This window comes from Buceros rhinoceros, unplaced genomic scaffold (genome assembly GCF_000710305.1).
Source record: "Buceros rhinoceros silvestris isolate BGI_N320 unplaced genomic scaffold, ASM71030v1 scaffold46531, whole genome shotgun sequence".
Taxonomy (NCBI): Eukaryota; Metazoa; Chordata; class Aves; order Bucerotiformes; family Bucerotidae; genus Buceros; species Buceros rhinoceros.
The window spans coordinates 1-19625 of record NW_010395643.1 but is presented as its reverse complement, the minus strand read 5'-3'; the positions used below and the strand labels follow the sequence as shown (position 1 = coordinate 19625).

Here is a 19625-nt window from a genome sequence, read left to right as displayed (position 1 = left end):
GGGCAGGAGAAATAACAAATCCGGGGCGGAGGTGGGGTGGGTGATAACCTGGGAGGTCTGTCAATTTCTGCAGATCTTTTGTGACCTGCAGCAAAAGTTTGCCGTGGTGGCCGGCCGGCACTTCAGGGCCAGGTAGATCCGCTCCCTGTCGCCGGGGAAACTTCCCCTGCCCCCGCTGTTACAGAGTAGCGAAACGTGACTGTCCCCGAGCTGTTCGTCTGCTTTGCCCCCGGGGCTCGGCAAGGGGGAGACCCTGCCCTGCCTGCCCCCTAAGAGCGGCTGATTTTCCAGCAGTGTAGTGGTTGGGGGTAACCACTGTTTCTGTAGCTGTAAGAGTTCTTTAGCGCTTGTCAGAAACGTTTGGGTTTTTCCTGGACTTTTAAATTTTTTAACAGTTGTGGTACGGTTGCAGTGTGGTAGAAATAAAAGGAATTGCTCCAGCTTGATTTGCAGTCCTATGAGCTCACCTTCCCTCCCTTCTGCGTAATCTTTCTGTGACACCCACAGCAACTGTTGTATTGTCTTATGTTCAGCTGGAAGCTGCTCAATTGTCATGGTAACAAATGAGGTGTAAGTACCTGCATGGAACAGGAGGTGTGGATAAGTAATATTAAGAAAATATTATCCTTTAATGCTTTTCAATCACTGGAAATTAGAACAAGTAACACTAGTTCTTTGGCCGTGTTTTGAGTCTACTAATAGAGGGACAGTGATTGACAACTAGCTTCAGGTAACAGTATCTGTATCAGCTTAATTTGGGTGGGCTTTCCTATCACCAGCACCACCACCATTTTAAAGTGAACTTTTGGTGTTTTAAAAGGGTGAAGGTGTATAATGTAGGGTTAGTGACTGCTGGCAGAGAGAAAAAGCAGCTTGTTTGCATGGGAATACTCGGGCTTTAATGCCAGAATATTTAATAGCAATCAATAGGGAGCTATCTGGCATGAAATTAAAATTTATATATGAGATTATGTGAACTAGCCTCATTATTTTCTTTCACCCTATAACTTACCATAGAAATCACTGTGTCCCCCCCCCCCGCCATGTCTGAGTTCTGTCTCCAGCGAATAAAACTTGTTACTTCTACTTATTTTTCCCTGTTTGTAGAGAACGAGGGGAGATTGGAGGCAGCAGTCTATTCTCTGTGATTTTTTCTGAGGCGGGGGTGGGGTGGGAAATGTGGACTTTGCTTACCTGGTTGAGTTCGTGTGTGATGCTGGTATGACCGAAAGTCAGTGTACCTTATTTATACTGGACTTAAAGAGGGAAGCATGCTCTGTCGCATGCATACGTATGCCTTCTGTGGACCACGGTTGAAAAATACACATTGGAGAAACTCTTTCAGCATGGAAAGAGATGGTTTTACAGATATTCACTATAAATATTTGTACAGAGAAAGAAGTAGGACTTCAGTTTCAGGACTCTTACATAAGGTAGTATCTTTGAAGTCAAGGCTTGACGCACTTCTGATTCACTGCGATGGAAGACCCAGTGTTCTCACGAAAATTTGCTTAGCTGTGCAAAGTGTTGCCTGGGCCCAATTCACAGGTAGGCTGTGAAAACCAACAGGATAGAGTGTCTCCTCTGCAAGTGCCTGCCTGGAGAGGAACACCACGGCCTCCGTGAGAAACTTGGTTCTTGCTGTGATGGTAGCATTGGTGGAGTGTGACTTCAGCACGCCTTTTCTTTTTCTCTTGTGACAGTTAATTCTTGTTTCGTTAACGTGGTTCTCCTTCATCTCTTACTCCGTAGATTTCTTTACTGCAACCCATATCCTCCTTTCTTTTTCCTCCAGAGTTGAAATACGGACATCAGTTTTACTCCATCCACCCTAGTATGGCTGGCAGTTGACAGCAGGGACAGGAAAAGAAAAAAAAGGAACAGGAAGGTTGTGCTGCTCATAAAGAGCTAGAGTCATGCTTTTCCTTAGGACTTGTTGGGTGATCAGTGAAGCTCTGCCTACATCAAGAAATAGCATATAAAAGCCACCATCTCTAGAAGGAACTTTCTCTACAGAAGAAGCAAGCAAGCATATTTATTTGCATGTTTGATCACATATAGGGGTAACTTTTTGTGCATTGGTCTGCAGTTGTAGTATTTATTGACGCTGTACCTCACCACAAATTACACATAGTGTAAGCTGAGACCACCAAGCAGGATATTTCTGTATCCTACTATAGCCATGTTTCTTGTTTCATAACAACGTCTACGTTACTTGACCATTAGAAAAACAGATTTTCTTTCAACTGGAAAGAAAACCAGAGGTTCCCATGGTGTCTGAAAGACACTGTCAATGTACATTCTGCCTCAAACTCTTGCTAAACAATGTCTCAGTGCATTTTAAACTTGTTTGAATCAGGAGCTTAAACTAAAGCCTTATTTCCATTTGCATAGCAGTTGCATTACTGCACGTAGACAGCCTGCTGAAATCAATGATAGCGTGAGATGTTGGGGGCTCTAAGAGCGAGAGGGAGAAGGGAAGAATCTTTGTAATAAATGTTTTGAAGTTCTGTTAGTTCATCAAATCCTGCCAACTGTGTTTTGGGGCACTAGCAGGCTTATTGTTTGCTTCTGATGTTTTGTGTCACTTGGAGGGTGGGTTTCGGGTTTTATGTAGTTTGGGTTTGGGATTGGGTTTGTTTCTGTTTTGAAACAAGAGACCGCTGTTAATCACCTGGTTGACAGAATCTACACTGCCATAGTTGCAACCATCATACGGACAGCTTGTGACAGTGCATGAACAGCTTTATTTTAACCTGAGTTCTAACTGTAGCTTCATTTCCCAGACAGCTGCTTAGGTATGCAGGGGAATGCTAGGTGACCTTGCTGCTGCTGAAGCTCCTTACAGGACTGAGTCGGTTGGTGTTGGAGCATATACCCTTCCACTGTCCTTCATGCTTGAAAAATGAACATCTTTGATAAAACCAAAGGGCGAGGAGGGGATCTGTGAGTGTCCTACGGAAAGTGAACTTTCAAGTACTGGGAACTTTACAGAGGGAGAGAAGCTTACGGGCATGTGTACGTGCTGCAGTTCATGCCTTTGAAAATCTTTTATGATCTTTAAAAGGGTAGGATGAAGACTTTTATACATTGTGTTTTGATAACTGGGCTACTTTATAGTTTCATTTTCACTAACTGCTATTTTTAGGAGTCTAGCTTTTTGTACCGAAAGTAGCATCTTATTTTTTTCCTTGTCACATAAGGCTATAACAATCTGAAGTATTAACATAAATGAAAGCTCTGAAGAAAGTAATGAGGTTTTTTGAAGCAGCGGGATTAGTGTTTTTCTTTCATTTCAGTAACATGACTTTACTGTGTGCATAGAAAAATACTTCTTGTAACTTTTTTGTTCTGATGGTTGCATTAAGCATACATTCCTGTTCTACAAGACTGACTTATTGCAAAATATTGAGGATATGGGACTGTGCTGCTTCTATACATTCCATCGTGGCAAAATTCATATCAAGACCAAATTAAGGGAATCCAGTCTGTGTAATGGAAGCAAGGATGTAGCTTTTGGGATCAGTTCGAGATTCCAGAACTTAGGACATGTTACCGAACCAGCGAGCTCTATCTCTCTCTACATATATATATATGTAATTTTGTTTTCAATGTTAATTTTATAAGTCGTATATAATCTTTCCTGTAGCCAATTTCAGCATACTTTAAGTTGCATTTGCCCTGCTTTTCTTTTTTTCAGCAAGATAAGGCATTTTGTTCAATGAGAATATGCAACCAACCTACAATAGCTGGTCCAGATTCAGTAATAATTAGATATAATTACTGTTCCTAGGGGGAAAGTAATTCTGCCTTATTGAAATTCTTTTATCTTCAGTTAACCTACTCTGTTCTTACTGGAAATACTAAGTGAAGTGCCAGTTTGATTTAGACACTTCCAAAGGTGCTAACATTTGTTTAATTTGCCACCAGTGCTCAGTTTTTGTACTCTAGTGTGTGCCGTGGATGTAGGTGCCACTGGTAAGGAGCTGTGCGTGCTTGGATAGCACTGGACTTGCTGAACACCTTGTTAGAGCAGCTTTTTGTTCCGTTCGTCTGCTTCCGTTTGGATCGATCAGGAGGGTGGGCGACCTGCTTTTCTGTTCTCTCCCTAGACTTTGCATTAGGTTTCATGAGGTTGTGGGAGGAGAGGAGTATGAGTAATTTTTTTTCTATTTTTCTGCCTAGTAACGAACTAGACTTTTTTACTTCTATTGCTTACGGGATATCTTGTGTAACTTTTGTTCCATTTTCAGAGAGCAGTGATAACCTTGCTTGGCATTAACAGATGCGATGTGTAGGTTATTTGGAATTCAGAGGCTGGACCCAGAGTTCTCTGGCCAAATGGATGTCCAGGAGAGGAAAGGCTAGAGCACCTGGGACACTATCTAGCCCAGTTCTCGATTAGGTTCATTTGGATACAACTTCTCATTAGGCAAACATACTTTTTTCCTGTGCTGTTAAACTGTATGTGGAATGTGCCTATGGTTTTGATGATAAATATAAACCTAAAACTATTTTGAACTGGTCAGCTGGTAAAGTGTGGGATAGGACTGGCTTCAGAACTGAGACAGGTTTATATTGAAGTAGCTCTTCCATTTTGCTGGAGGCTTGGATTTCACTCCAGTGAACAGAGTCTATTTTTATGCTCACAAACACAGTTAGTTGAGTAGTCTTAATGTCGTTCTCCTTTCTTCCCCTTTTTTTGTTCTGTCCCTCTTCTTGGTCTTTCTATACAGAGTAAATCTAACCCCATATATTTCTGGGTGTAGCTCCGTTATATGGACTAGCTCTGTGCCCTCTTTTGGAGGGAGGAAGGAAAGAACTGCTAAGCCCTTTAAACAGACTAAGGTGATAATTTAGTATAGCCACCCATACCCCACTAGCTAACATAGCAGTGTGCTGACAAAGCCAGAAATTAAAGCAAAGGATAAAGATTAGTCTTAAGCAAAATTTATCCACAGATCTCAGGGAGCCTTAACTTTAACTACATACAAGGTACAAAATCTGTTTTCTGTTAATTCACGTTGACAAAATTTCCCACACCTGGCTTGTCTGTAGAAGAGAACATCAAATCCTCAGCATGTTGTTATCCAGATTGTCATTTGTGTCCCGTGCCTGCTAGCACAACTGTGAATTTTAGGCTGGAAAAATCACGTGCTGATGCTTGGCAGCTGCTGGTAACTGAATTTTGGGGTACATTTATTTTAAGTTTGACGGTAGTTAGGATAAGGAAGACTGTGAAAGCCAAATACATCCATATCTTATGCCTGAAGATTTGTAACTTTTGGCCGGACTTGCTCTTTTTGTTATTTAATTTGTCTTGATTTTCACAAATACCTTCTCAGTCCAAAGCTTAGTGTATCATTTTTATTGGGCGAAAACTAGCTTTTGCAAATGCGTGTTGTATGCCATACTTTTTGTAATGGCCCTGTAAATTAAACACTGACTCTATCTAGCATGTCTTAACAAAATGTGACACCTGTAACCTTTTACATTTTTTCATCAGTTGTGCTGTTTTAATGGTGACTTCACATCAGAAAGCACTGTCAACTGGCTGTGTAAAGAAGATCATTTGGTTTTCCTCCTGTTTGCTAAACAAATATTATTTCGCTGGGGGTACTCTTTCAGTCTATGTCCTGCGTGACAGTCTGTGTCCTGCCTTTTTTTCAGAGAAAAAGCTGTAAGGTAGAAGCTGGCAAGGGACCAGATGGCCTGGGAGGAAATATCCCACCAATACTGGAGTAATTAACAAAATAATGGTTTCATTGTATTTTTGAGAGGTTTTTCCTGCTAGCCAATTTGGTTTTAAGGACACAACTGAGGCTTTCTCTTTTTTATTTTTTTTTTAATCTTGTTTGTTTAGCCTTTGTTGAGGTGTCTTTTTAAATTATGGGTCACTTAAAAATTTTTACTGCTTGGAGACTTTGAGGTGATGTAGCCTCAGACTTGGCGATGTAGCTAAGGAAAGACAGTAATTTTGATTTGTTTGGGGGGACAAACACATGGTCAGTCTGCTATCAGAAGACAAATCTGTATTGGAAACTAAATAGAGTCTTCTTTGTTTTCTTCTTTCCTTTTAGTATTGGATGAATGAATATACTTCTTCCCTTGGAATTGGAGTGTTCCATTCAGGTATAGAGGTGTATGGCCGAGGTATGTACAAGAAAAACATAACTTGCTCTTTGTTCCAGTAGCACTGATATTTAAAAAACATTTTTCAGGTAGCGAGGGAAGTCTGGCTCCTGAAACATGTTCATCAGTTTTTTCTTAAAGTTCTCATCTCTCCTGCCTCTGGAAGAAAACTTGGATACATATAATTTGTTAGTCATCTTGTGTTCTTGTATAAAGTTACGCGATACAAAAAAGTGCGCAATTCATTCAGCTAAGCGTAGAAACCTTTATTTTAGGTTTTGAAATACCTACTGTTAAAACAAATGTACACTTCACGTATGCGTGGTTGAATCACGTTCCCTAGGTATTCTGGCTGCACTTCGCACAAAGGAGTTAATTTTCAACTACAGGAGTTAATGTTCAACTACTAGTCTATTGCAGGTAGCACCTGAAAGTGCATGATGCTCGAGAAGAACTGTCTATTCCTTATTTGTAGGTGGGTTTGTGTTAAAGAGACAGTTTCTTTAAAAGGCATCTCATGTACACTGTTTAGAGAAGGTACACTTGTGATAAGTACAGCAGTACATTCGAATTTTGCTAAATAGGTTGTACTTTGGGGAAGCACCTTCCTGATGTGTTCAGGCCACTTTGAATCCCCATTGCTGCCAGGAGGTGTTTCTGAGCATGCTGTAGCACGGGCTCAGGTCTGATGTGTTCCTGCCTAGCTGTATAAAGATGCTCCGAGGTGATGATGTTGCTAAATGTAGTCCATTTAAAGAAGAAGAATATGCTTCAGTTCTGGTTTTTGGAATGTGTGTGGTAGTGAGAAGCAGCAAAGGGTGTGGCGTGTGATCCAAAGACCACAGTGCACAAAGGTGTTGTAGTTTATAGATATTTTGGCTACTCTAATGGTCGCTTGGTAGCTGGGTTTGCAAGTGTTATCAAAGCAACACATTGACATAATACAGTGCTTGTTGTTAAAACATTTTTGGATTTCTTCTAATCCAAACCAGAAAGGCCTGACTCTTAATAGTGCTGTACCTGAAACCCGGTTCTTGAGCTGTGCCAAATACGTGTGCCTCCCTTCCTGTTCGGATCATAACCGTGTTCTCATACAGCAGGTCATATCCCTGCTAGAACAATGACCTGCTGTTTTCAAAGTACATCAAACTTTATTTATTAACCTGTTGTAAAAAAGATTATCCACAAAACTGAATGCTAGACTTGGATTATATGTTACGAGTTTTGAGGAAAGGAAGCGTGAAGTCATGCTTAAAGCTTTTTATTGCACTCTGGGTGTTGTGTGCTGTGTTATCTTACAGACACAGAAGGAAGCTAAAGCACCGTTATATTTTCATGTACTGTAAGTGCTTTTGCCAGCAAGTGCTATGTGCAAACTTCAGATCCATGCACTTTACTTTCTGTTATAGTAAAGAGCTCAGAACAGTTGAACTCTTGCAAATCATGAAATTAAAAAACCTATTAGGCCACTACTTGCTGCCACACTTAACAGCTATAGTGTGCACTGAATAGAAGCACTGTCAGACCTTTGAGGATGCAGTACTTTGAATCCCTAATCTATAAATATGTAAGTGGACTTCTAAAGGGAGGTATGAATAAAGAATATTGGAATAATTTCCCTTATACAATGAAAACAATATATACTCACTGTAAAGTTACTCCATTTAAACCTGTACACTGATGTAGGAGATTTGCCACCAGTTTCTACTTGGGTTGACCAGTAACTAAGAAAACTGTTCATTTCCAGCTCCTTGCGTTTGTTACTCATATAAATAAGATGTCTGGTTTCTAGCTTTAAGTTCTTGTGAAGTGATCTTCCAGTCAGTGAGATCTGCTGTTCTTTACTGTCGTCGTATGCTGGTTATGTTAAATCTGAGCTTTCTCTTTCAGAATTTGCCTATGGTGGTCATCCATATCCTTTTTCTGGAATATTTGAAATTTCACCAGGAAATGCTTCTGAGCTAGGAGAAACATTTAAATTCAAGTAAGAAAGATATCTATTTTCTTGCTTTTGAGAAAATACTAAAAAGACAACTTGTGTTTATTTTTGAGGTTAGATGTGTTGAATGATTCTACAGAATTTCTGAGAAATTAGTGTGTTTTCTTATGTCAAGGGTTAAAGCTGGGCTGGCCAGTAGATGTATGACAGACACTCTCTATTACCAGCCCCCACCTTCCCAAAGTGGGGAAAGAGAAAAAGAATAAGGGAGAGAGATGTATGGATTGGAAAAGAAAATGAGAACTGCTTTAATGAGAATAATAACAATAGTAAAATTAAATACATACAAATATACCAATATGGAACCCAACCCCCCAATGGCAATCATGTCACTGTCACCACTGATGCTGTGGGCAGACACTGGGGAAGGCCCAGGCTGGGGTCAGCAGCAGATGGGAACCAGATGCAGGAGCTGGATTCTGGAACTGGATTCAGGAATGCACGGCCTGGGATCAAGGGAGAACGGAGTCCTCCACGGACACTGGCCATTGAAGAAGAGAGCAAGAGGGAACAAGACCCTCAGCTTTATACCAAATACGATGTCTATGGGATGGAACACCTTGCTGGTCAGTGTAGGGTCACCTGTCCTGTCCTGTTTGCTCCTCCCCACAGGTGCAGCCTCTAACATACTGCACCCTCACCGTGGGACACAGGATGTAGCAGTGACCTTGGTCTGCACAGGAGCAAGTGTCAGCAAGAGCCTCTCTGCACACCAGTCCCTGGCAGTGACTGTAAACCTCCAGCGTTGTCACTGCTGGAAGCAGACACAGTCTGCACAAACACGCCGTTAACTCCAGACAGTGCAGTTAGTTAGAAGAGACTGAGCTGGAAAGTAAAATCACTGAACAGAAGTAGTTCTGTTCTGACTCAAACCAGGACAACTTAGAAATGGAAGATGGATAGAGGTGATGAGACAGTGAAGTGTCTACAGCAAAGACTATCATGTTTAGCACACCGTTAAATTCCCTCAAGTGTGTACAGATTAGGTGGACTTGTGGCTACCTCTTGTTATTCGTATGTGAGATATATGAATGAAACATGCTGGAAAATGTCGCTCTACAAGGTTTCTCCATGTCTCTTTCCCACTTTCTCAGTGTGACTGCCTTGACCCTTCCCTGCATTACAAGTTCTTTACCTGTACTCAGCTGTCTCTTAGAAACAATGTCCTTTGGAGAAAAGGGAAGCTTGCATCCAGTGTTTGTCAGAGTTAAGTAGCAAAGAACTTAAGTGTTAACAATCGTCAAGGAAGTACTCTCTCATTATAAAGCTGAAATTGGTGCTGTAAAGTGGGATAGAAAGAATCTGTGTTACTCTAGGAGGGCAGAAGGATATCACCAGCCACGGTTGGGTGATTTTTGAACATTGTATGAACAGTAATCCACCTGTATCATGGAAGCCTGATCACCTTCTACTCTGTTTTTCTTCTAGAGAGGCTGTGGTTCTAGGCAGTACTGACTTTATGGAAGATGACATAGAAAAAATAGTAGAAGAGCTTGGAAAAGAATTCAAAGGAAATGCTTATCACCTAATGCACAAAAACTGCAATCACTTTTCTTCAGCTTTATCTGAGGTAAAGAAACATGAAGGTCTATATAAAAGTGCTTCCCAGGTGGCTACAAAATCATCTCTTTCCTGTCCCCTGGAATGTTTGGCCTAATTTCCAACTTCCTATCTCTGTGACCATGGGCAAATGTCACTGTGTTTCAGGTTTTATTTGTGCTTATGTCCAAAGCACAAGATTTTGCTGCCAAAAAGCTAAATACTGTTGTCATGCATAGTTTGTGTTTGAGCAGGGATGCATTTTTAATTGAACACCTAGTAAACAAAGTATTAACAGGATTTCAAAATCATTTCAGATGCTTCATGTATCGCTACTGAAGATAGAACCGCATGTTATTTTTATCGGTATTTCCCCACAGAGCCATCACACTGAGAATAATTTTTAAAGTTATGACCTACTGTTAAAGAATAACAAAGGCATTGATGTTTCACAGACAATGTTCATCTTCTCCTTGAGAGGCTTTTGTCAAGTTGCTGCTCTGCCAGCACCTGCATCCTGGTCATGTAGATACCTGAGTGGTCGTGCAAAGTATCTGACTGGTTGCTGAATGGGCTTTGCTTTTTCCCTTCAGCTTTATTTTAATGTGATCGGTTTGCCAATATGAGTGATGCCCGATCGCTTTCCTGTGTATCCACACAAGGGAAGGGATCAGGAAGAAGTAACCCAGGACAAAGAGGGGAATGGCAGTTATCATTTTTATTGGTAGTTAGAATAAATTCTGACAAGCAAAGACTGCTAATGTTTGATTGAAGGACTCCAAAAAAAGAGACGGCTGTTTTTTCTATGGTAGAAAATAAATTACATAAAATGTTATATTTGTTTTTTCCAAAACAGTTAATGGCATTGTATAGCCTGTGTTTTGTATAGACTGTTTCATCTTCCAGTGGTACTAGAAAGTTTTTATTGAGATGATGATGTGTGTGCAATGCTGGTACAATAAGTAGAGTGAGACACTGACAAAACTGCAGCTGGCATGAAATCTGGCCTGTATGGCCAGGTTTTTGCCCTACTCTTGAACCACATGGTCCTGTTGTTTCTCTTTTATGTCTTGTGCTATTTAGGGTTCAAATTGACTGTAAAACCAGGGATATAATTACAAGTTAAATACTGCTTAGTTACAGCAGAGTAGAATTCCCACTAGCTACAATTTTCTCCAGATTTGCACTGCAGTAAGTAATGCTAGAAGTGAATATGGAGTAGTTAAGTAAAATAGCTCACTTCTTCAGTAGCGACAACAAAACTATTTAATGACTGATGTACAGTAAAAACAAGTATTTAATGTAGCTTTATGGTTTTTTGAGGAGTCAAAACCAGCTTTGCATATTGTATAGCTTCTCTTGTTCCGGTGAACCTAAGTGTATGCTTGGCCTGGGTGCTGTAAGACAGTGTGACACCTAGTGCAAAATCATCAGAGGCTGTCACAGAGGAGCCGCAGCTGTATGCGTAACTCGCCATAACTGTCGTATTGACACTGTCTTGCACTTGATTGCAGGTGCTTTTTTGTAATAGAGAGATTTCTCATGCAATTTCTGTTTCTGAGGAATACAGAGCATACCTTAACTCGTTTCTGTGCCTTTTATAGAAGTTGTTCAAACAGCGTGAGGTGGTTAGGCTTTTCAGGACTCCTAAAGAAAAGTGTAGAACTGTGCGCCAAACTCTCACAGTGGAAAACAAATCTCCTTGAGATGTGGCTTTTAGTGATGGAGAAAGTTGTCTTAATGCAGTTTCTTGACTGGCGTTTGTGATATGTAAATCATAAGGGTGCTGCAGCCTTTGCTTTTTATTTGGATTATTTGTAATTATTGTCATTATGACATTAATTTGTCATTAATCCTTTCTTTTCCCTTTGCCCCTAGATTCTCTGTGGAAAAGAGATTCCACGATGGGTGAATCGCCTTGCCTACTTCAGCTCTTGTATACCATTTCTCCAGAGCTGTCTGCCGAAGGAGTGGCTGACTCCTGCAGCCCTCCAGTCCAGTGTTAGCCAGGAGCTACACGATGAGCTGGAGGAAGCTGAGGATGCTGCAGCATCAGCTTCCTTGGCAAGCTCAGCATCTGGGTCTAGAACTGGTCGCCACACCAAATTATAAGTCCTCCTCCAAAGTAACAAATGGTTTGAAATACTTCAGTTTAATCTCTCCAGCAGTTGACTTCCTGACAGAACATGAGAGCTGACTCTAGAACATTGTTTTTATATGCAAAAAAGGCTCTCATCAGCCCCTGTTTCAGCTCAGGATTATTTATGTAGTGAAAAGAATTGCTGGGAGAAAAGGGAAGGATTTTGTGTGAAGCCACCCTTTTCATTTTCACCTGTTTGGTAGACTTGGGTTAACTTAGCATCTTGTATAAAGCAGAACTTAAATTATTTGTTTACAGTATTGTGTACTGCTGTTTACAAGTCCTGTAAGGACTCCTGCCACCGTGGAAGAAGAGAGAATTTGAGTTTGGTTTAACTGTTGGCATAATTCAGAAGCAGTGGTATAATACCCTGGATGAACTTTCCCCTTTGATTTCAAGATTTAAGGCAGGTGAACGTCAAATGCCTGAGAAATGTCAGAAACTGCTGGATACTATATATGTGAACAGGGTACTGTGCACTTAAAGTGGCTGATGTAAACAGGTAGATTCCAGGATGTAGGGCGAGTGGTTTTGTCTAAGATCTGTCACGAGAAGTATGACCTCTACATGAACAAAACTGTGGATTTTTGCACATATGAAGGGAAATTCTTATCTCATTACAATGCACATTGATCCCTTTCTTTTGTTTTTTAACTCAGCCATGCAGTTTGCATCCTGTCTTCTGTCTGTATTTACAGTCTGCTTCAACCAGACATGAGTGTCATGTTAGAAATATCAACATTTTTTTTCACTGTTTGCTTTACTTAATTTCACACTTGTATATACAAGTTAGTACTTGTATTCTTTTTTTTAGTTTGTTTCATATAGTTGTAATAGTGTAATATAAGCCATTTACGGCTGGGGAATGGCCTTGTTTTCTGCTGCTGATTTTGCTTCATTTGAGTTTGTAAACATTCATGTGCTTTTTTTTAGCTATGAATTACTGTCCAGTCGTGCGTATCCGCACAGATTATAGAGAAATCTTAATTTATTTTCCCACAGTCTCTATCTGTGGCATTAAATTTGTCAGATGTAATGAAGAAAAACCTGAAAATTGTTTATGCACCTGCGTGTTTACACAGCAGAACCCACTAATCTGCATGCATAATTATATCTGAAGGTAAGAGATACTATTTTCTAAAACACAGAATTATGTTTGCTGGTAGATTATAATTAGAGCTAAATTATAATTAGTGATCAGAATATATAATGGAATGCCTTATTCTTGTTCACTTACCAAGAGAAAATAATGGTTCTTCCAGTTCTTAGTGTAAATTAGTGAGGTTCTCTTGTGCACATAAGGATATGGTAGTACAAACATGAGGGAGGTGAGCTCGCGTATTTTGAAAGACTTGCTGCCTTAAACTAACAAAAACCGTATCATCCAAAAATGGATCAGCTCGCAAAGAAGTGTGCATTACTGGAAGTATAAATGATTCTTAGAAGCTTTATTTTCAGACTGTTGCTGGGTTTTAATTAATTCTCCATGAAGTGAAATACTGACTCTACAGTTTCTGCTGTTTAAAAAGAAAAAAAGCCCTCTTAGGGGCAAGAGTGCTTCAAGTTACGAGCACTGCTAGCCCTGGGGAGAGGGAGCCACTGAACCCTACAGGAAAGTGCAGTCGGCTGTGTCGTAGTAAGAAGAATTCTCACAATTGCCAACTCCAGCCCACGTTGGAAATGAGCGGCAGTTCTTCTGCTGGCGGTTGGGCTGAATCCTTCGTCAGACAGTCTTTATGTTTTCGTTTATGTTCTGTGGTGCAGTGTAGATCCAGAGAGACATGCTCAGTGCTGGGGGAAATATCAAGTGAGACCCTTTCTGGAAAGAGAGGGATAATGGTAGAAGCCTCTTTAACGGTAGTTTGGTCCGCGTTTTAATCTCTTCTACCAAGTGGGAAACGCTGAAGACTGACAGGTCTACCACTGACTGTGGTCTCCAGAAGCTGGACATACTGACACTCCCTGTTGAGTGCTTTTTCACTTGAATCTCCGAGTTTGAGTTCTCCTTTCTTGTTTTTTTTCCCGTAGTGAAAATGAATATGGTGGTCTCCAGTCAACTCTCAAGCATCACAGAACTGAATCTCGCACTACTTACAGCTAAGACAACAGGCCGCAGACAGGTTATTTTGTCTTGGCTGTGCAGCTGTGGTAGTAATGTGACTAAGTATCTTGGCCAAGGCAGGTCCTTTATTTCAGCTCAGGGTTGAGGCCACTGATCTAGCAATGTACTGTAGCTTTTCCTAGGTTTTAGGGAAAATAAATAGAATGAATTTTCATTGCTACCTAACTTTTATGTACCAAAATCAGCTTTTTAGGCTTCTGATACATCCAGAGCGCTAGGTCACAAATCTCTACACCTTCATTAACACACACAACTACAGCATGTACAATGCAAGAACATGACAGATCACAGCACAGTTTTTATTTAGAAGTAAAACTAAGACTATTTTTTATAAAGCAGACTGGAAAGTTTGTAACAAAAACATGCATTTTATTGGTAGCTGTACAGGTGAAAGTACTGTCTTATGCGCCATAAGTTTTGTTTGTTTGTTTGTTTGTTTGTTACAAAACCATCCATTTGTAAATCCTGTGAGGAAACTGACACCTGAACCCTGAAGGCTGTTGGGTATTGTATCAAAGCGAGCGGTACTGTACCTTCAGCTGCATGCTGTCAACTCAGCCTCCGCTGGATGCCTCCAAGAAGTCACCCTGCCAGTGGTTACTCTGATTTGTTAGCAATAGAGCAAGTTACCTTTCACCAGCATTACTGCCAAGCAGGGATTACTGTCATCTACAGATGACCACACTGTGCTAATACTCCAGAATGCTCCGAGAAAGCTGGACACCTGTGGAGTCTTTTCCATCAAAACGGGTAGAAAAATATCACTACTTCAGGGTTCTGCTCCGTTTACTTTCTCCTTCTTGTTTTATTTTCTGTAAGATAGTACTTTTGATACATATTATGTTCTTTAACTCAAAGTTGTTTTATTTAAATGCCATTTTCTGTTCAAGCCAAAAAGATCCAATGTACTGTCAGTGTGCACCAGTAACTCCAGAGTCGCTTGGTAAAAACATAGTTGCATTACTTCTAAAATTTGCAATGCAATTCTGATCACTGTTGATACATGATAATTTTCACTGTTGGAAGTTGGTTACAAGCTGCATAGTCACTGATGCATTTTTTGTAAACTTGTATTCAAGTTTACTGTACTACATAGTATTTGTATAAAATTCAAAGAATTTTGACTTTTGTTACCTGTACATGGCAACAGGTTGTCTAGCATCTGAAACTTAAATCCATCAGTTTATTAAAAATACTTTTCTACAAAAACCCAGTTGGCTGTGTGTGTTACTCCCCTGGTACCTATAGCTTGTGTTGTCAGTGGCACTCAGGCTGTTGGCTTTGAAAGACGCTTTCAAAGGGTAGCAAAACTATCTAGGGGTTTCCTGTAGTTAACCCGTGGGCTCTGTTGTGACATGGGCAGCAGGAGCCGCAGTTTGGTTTGTCTGAGGCATTATTAAGAGTAACAAGTTTTTAACAGACTAAATTCAAAATGTTTTCAGATTTGGTCTGCTAACTACAGCTGTTGGGGTGTAAAGCCCTGAGGACGTGCTTGGGACATGTTGCAGGTATGATGTGCTGTATTCTACACACTTGCTCAAAAGGCGGGATCTGTAGTCCAGATTTGCACCAGACCAAGCATCACAAGGCATGTGGGGTCTGTAGGGTCTGTGCCTTGCCAATTCCTTTGAGCAGAGCAGAAGTACCCAGACTACGGTGAAGTACCGATGGCAACACCACCGTAAGCCACTGCTACCTGTGCTGTGCTCACTCCTGCAGCAGCCGTGCTGCTGCTGGTGGCACGGCCCGGTGCTGACCCAGCCTGGAGAAGTTCCCCAGGCTGCTTAGTTAAAAGGCTGCTAAGCTAGTTGCTGGATAAGGCAGTTCAGCAGCTGGGTTGCAGCCAGACCCCCTGCACCGTTCTCTGGGGTGGTGGCCCCTCTGCTTGAAGCTGTGGTAGCTCTGGGCAGCTGTGTGGTGAGGCAGCCGGCAAAGTGAGTTCCCCACACCTCCAAGCTCAGGCACGAAGCTGGCAGCTGCTCTCCTAGCCACATAAACTCAGCTTATGGCATCCGATGGCCAAGAGTGCCTAGCTGCTTCCAGGAAGGCGATCGATACAAAAAAATATATATTGCTTTATTTGTTAATGGGTGACTAGCTGAGTTAACTGAAACGTTCTTGAAGAAAACAAATGTTTGAAGTGACATTTCTAGAACAGTTTCTTCAGGCATGGAGGGCTTACGTTGTGAATTTGCCATCAGAACAGCTCAATGGACAAAGCTTTTCTATGGCTAAAGGCACCTTAGTCATATCACTCACCCTAAATAAATATTTTCTTTCACAGTGCTTCATAGAATGCAATGAAAATGGCTATTGGACAGTTCCTGACTTCTCTGATCCCTTTAGTTTGATCTACATCAGGTGACAAGAAAAGCTTCAACAAACTTTTCAATGTAGTAACTTGTCAGGGAAGCCCATGGCAGTGCTTTGGGAAAGCAGCTGTGCTCCACCAGTAACTGAACCCTGCAGGGCTAAAGCAGGAATCCCGTATTTCTCACATGATCCGGTCCAATAAAATTAGTCTATCTCAAACTGACCCAGGATCTAGCTGTAAAGAAATGCAGGATTCCTGCCCTGGCACAGTTCTAGCCTGCTTTGGGCCTGGTAGAGGGCTACGTGTATCTTTGGATAGAGATCCCACAGAGAGGGATGTTGCTCACACCAGATGGACTCTCCATCCCTGAGCAGCAGCCCAGGACAAGCAGAGCTCAGGTAACACCACTCTTTCTGCAGCTGGAAGGTGAGTGGCCAGTGCTTCTCACGTTCTTTTCAAGGTCGGTCCTGCAACCCTTAAAGCAGAAAGCCTGCTGCGCTTGCTGATAACCTGCTGTGCTGCTTCCATCCCGTGCAGTGGTGTGAAAGAAGTCTGAATGAAGCCAATAAAGCTGGAAGAGGCTTCACATGTGCCCCGTGGGGGCCATTCAAACTATGCTCAAGGGTTTCAACTCCTAAGATGTCTTTGCAGGAAGCCTTCTTTACCTCTTTATCCCCTTTCACCTTTACACAGTCTGAAACAAGGCACCCAAATACTGGGCTTCATGAAGCCACAACTGTGTTGCTGAATTGTTCTTGCAAGGGCTCACCATAGCTTAGAAGGAGGGTTAGGAAGGTCAAGCCATCTTGGGTGAGAAAAGCTATGATTGTCTGCTGCCCCAGGCGACTATGGGGCAGCAGCGTTGGGGGGTTCAAACGCACCTTTTGCAGGGTTTGGGTCTGGTCCCACCCAACGCGGCGGATGGCCAGTACAGGTCTTCCTTTACAGTGAAATAAATGATGTGAATTAAAGTCCTGCCGAACAGGGCGCAGGCAAGATTTTATTGGGTTCCAGCAAAATCCTCTGCCAGCAAGGGACAATAGGGAGGAGGAGACCCTCTGTTCCCAGGGAGCGCCTGAGTGACATGGCAAAGCAGTTTTGGCTGGCTCCCTCACATTTCCCAGGTCTGAACAGTCACTGCTGTTAGCTCAAGCAAAGCCAGGCTTTCCTCCCAGAATACGAATAAAGCCCCACTAAATCCACCTAATCACAGCACAAATCATGTTGAACAGAAAATGGCTTATGTTCCCTACTCGGGCTTCTGAGGCTTGTGGGGATTGTTCTGGTTTTCCCATTCCTGTTTTGCCTGTGGGAAACACTGCCCGCCCCCAGCCCTCCCACCACAGGCACACAATAGCTGCTTGTTTTTTTCCTGGAAGGAATTGCTGAGCCTTTACATAGCTGGAATTGAGTTTATTTTTCTTCCGTACTTCAGCTCATTCATTACTTCAGCCACAGCATCCTAAAAGTGAAGATTTCCAAGAGCATTGGAATTTCCCTCCTTTTTTGTTTTTCCCCCAAAAGATGCTCTGCATCTTCAATTTCATGCACCAGCCCTGCCTGTGTTAGTTAGTGACTAATCCTGCAGTGGTCAGCTTCCAAATTAATTCACATTCGCCATTTAGCAAAACGATCTGAGCAGGGAGGACTAGGAGGAGCTGATGGCAATGGAGCTGGCTCAAATGCAACCATGAAGGTCAATTATTTTTTGTCAGAGAGACTTGGAAAGTTTAGTAAAAACACTGAATGAGAACTGACGATAGTTGGGGCGACCGGCTGAGCGGAGGCTGCTCGGGCCATCTCTCACCTCCAGCACTCTGGAGATGGGGGGTAGAGAAACCTCTGGGAGTTCCTCAGGGTGTTCCCCAGCTTTTGAGGATGCTCTCACCTCCGCAATTGCTTCACTTAAGCTTCTTTGCCCTTCCAGGAGCCTTATGGCATCTGTGCATGTTGAGGTTTAAAGGAAGGATGGTCTCCGTGGCACAGACTGCTGCCCCTGCCCTGCAGCTCCCCACATAAACGCTCCTCCAGTGAAATGGCCACACGACATCACGGCACGCAGGGATGCCATGCGTGATCCGTGCTTTTGGAGAGCACAGATGAGCGTGGCATGGGAGCCTGTAACGCATCCTTCAGAGTGAGAGGCAGCCTCTGTCACCTCTCCAGGCTGCAATGAGCTCCAAAGGCGTAATGGTTCGTGCTAATACTGCTGAGATTATTGTCTTCAAATGAGGAAAAAAAGGCTTTTAACTAAACATACTGATACGTGACTATTTACTGATGATGTACAAACAGGAATCTTCAGAACCAGACTCTGCACCTTCCCGGTCCTCACCTGAGGCATAACCTGTATGTAGCACAGCCAGAGCAGTCGGCTCCTCAGAGTTATCTTTTTCCCCAACACTCTGTCCTCTACAGATGTTCAGCATCATCAACAGTCTCTGAGAACCTGCGTTTTACCTGCAGACCAGGTAACCTGATAGGTCATGGCATTCTTCCCTGACTGTGTCATGAGCTAATCCGTACTCCTTCTTCCTTATCTTCTGGGGAAGTTTACTGAGAATGTCTCCAAGTAGCAACCCCCCAGAAACGGGTTCTTCTTTAATGTCCACCCGTGGTGACCTTTGCAGCATATACCTGGTAGCCTGGAAAAGCTCGATTCTGCCCCTCCTTGCAGGCTCCAAGGTGACTTTCTGCCATCTTTCTGAGCCAGCTATTGCCTTTAAGCCACGTCTGCAAGCTGAGAGAAGTGCTGAGCTAGGTTACTTTTCAAGTGATCACCTTCATAAATTTTAATCTTTCCATTTCACAGGAAAAAAACACCCCACCCTAGAAGCGCACTTCTGATGACTGTCAGCTTCATTTTGAGAAGCCAGCTGTTGAGCACCATGAGAAACCCCATGTCCACAGGCAGCTGGAGAGGCCAAACTATTAAATTAACAGCTCTTCTAGTTTTTCAGCTGTGGAAGCCTGTGCTGGTGACATCATCTCTCCATGATGACCTCAGTAAGAAAACCTGTGCCCTCCTGTCTGAGCAGCCCACAGAAGTTCTCTTGGTGCTCCTTTCCCAACAGCAGTTTGCTCTTGGGACAAAAGCCATGGGGACAGACTGTCCGCAGGGTTACATCTCTTCCGTCGGGGTGCTACAGCAGATGCAGAGCATGCCCTGCGAGGGGCCTGAGCCAGTGCCATGCAGCACTGGGCCACTCAGATGAGCAAGATGGACTCCCAGAGACCCAGCAAGGGATTTCAAGGGCTCTGTCTCAGTTCCTCCCTCCCCATAGCATCACCTTACTCTCACTTCAGAAGAAGCCCCCGATGCAATTCCTCAAGCAATAACTGACCTTCCAGCATGAGAGTGGGCTGCCACTCAGACCAA

General features: G+C 42.5%; 1 protein-coding gene across 1 annotated transcript; it reads left to right on the top strand.

Moving 5' to 3' along the window:
* Positions 1 to 6085: 6085 nt before the first annotated feature.
* DESI2 (desumoylating isopeptidase 2) lies at positions 6086 to 12513 on the top strand. Its single transcript, XM_010145605.1, has 4 exons — positions 6086 to 6153; positions 8023 to 8116; positions 9560 to 9701; positions 11549 to 12513. The coding sequence occupies exons 1-4, from the start codon at positions 6087 to 6089 to the stop codon at positions 11780 to 11782; spliced, it is 537 nt and encodes a 178-aa protein (XP_010143907.1). The 5' UTR covers position 6086; the 3' UTR covers positions 11783 to 12513.
* Positions 12514 to 19625: the final 7112 nt, after the last annotated feature.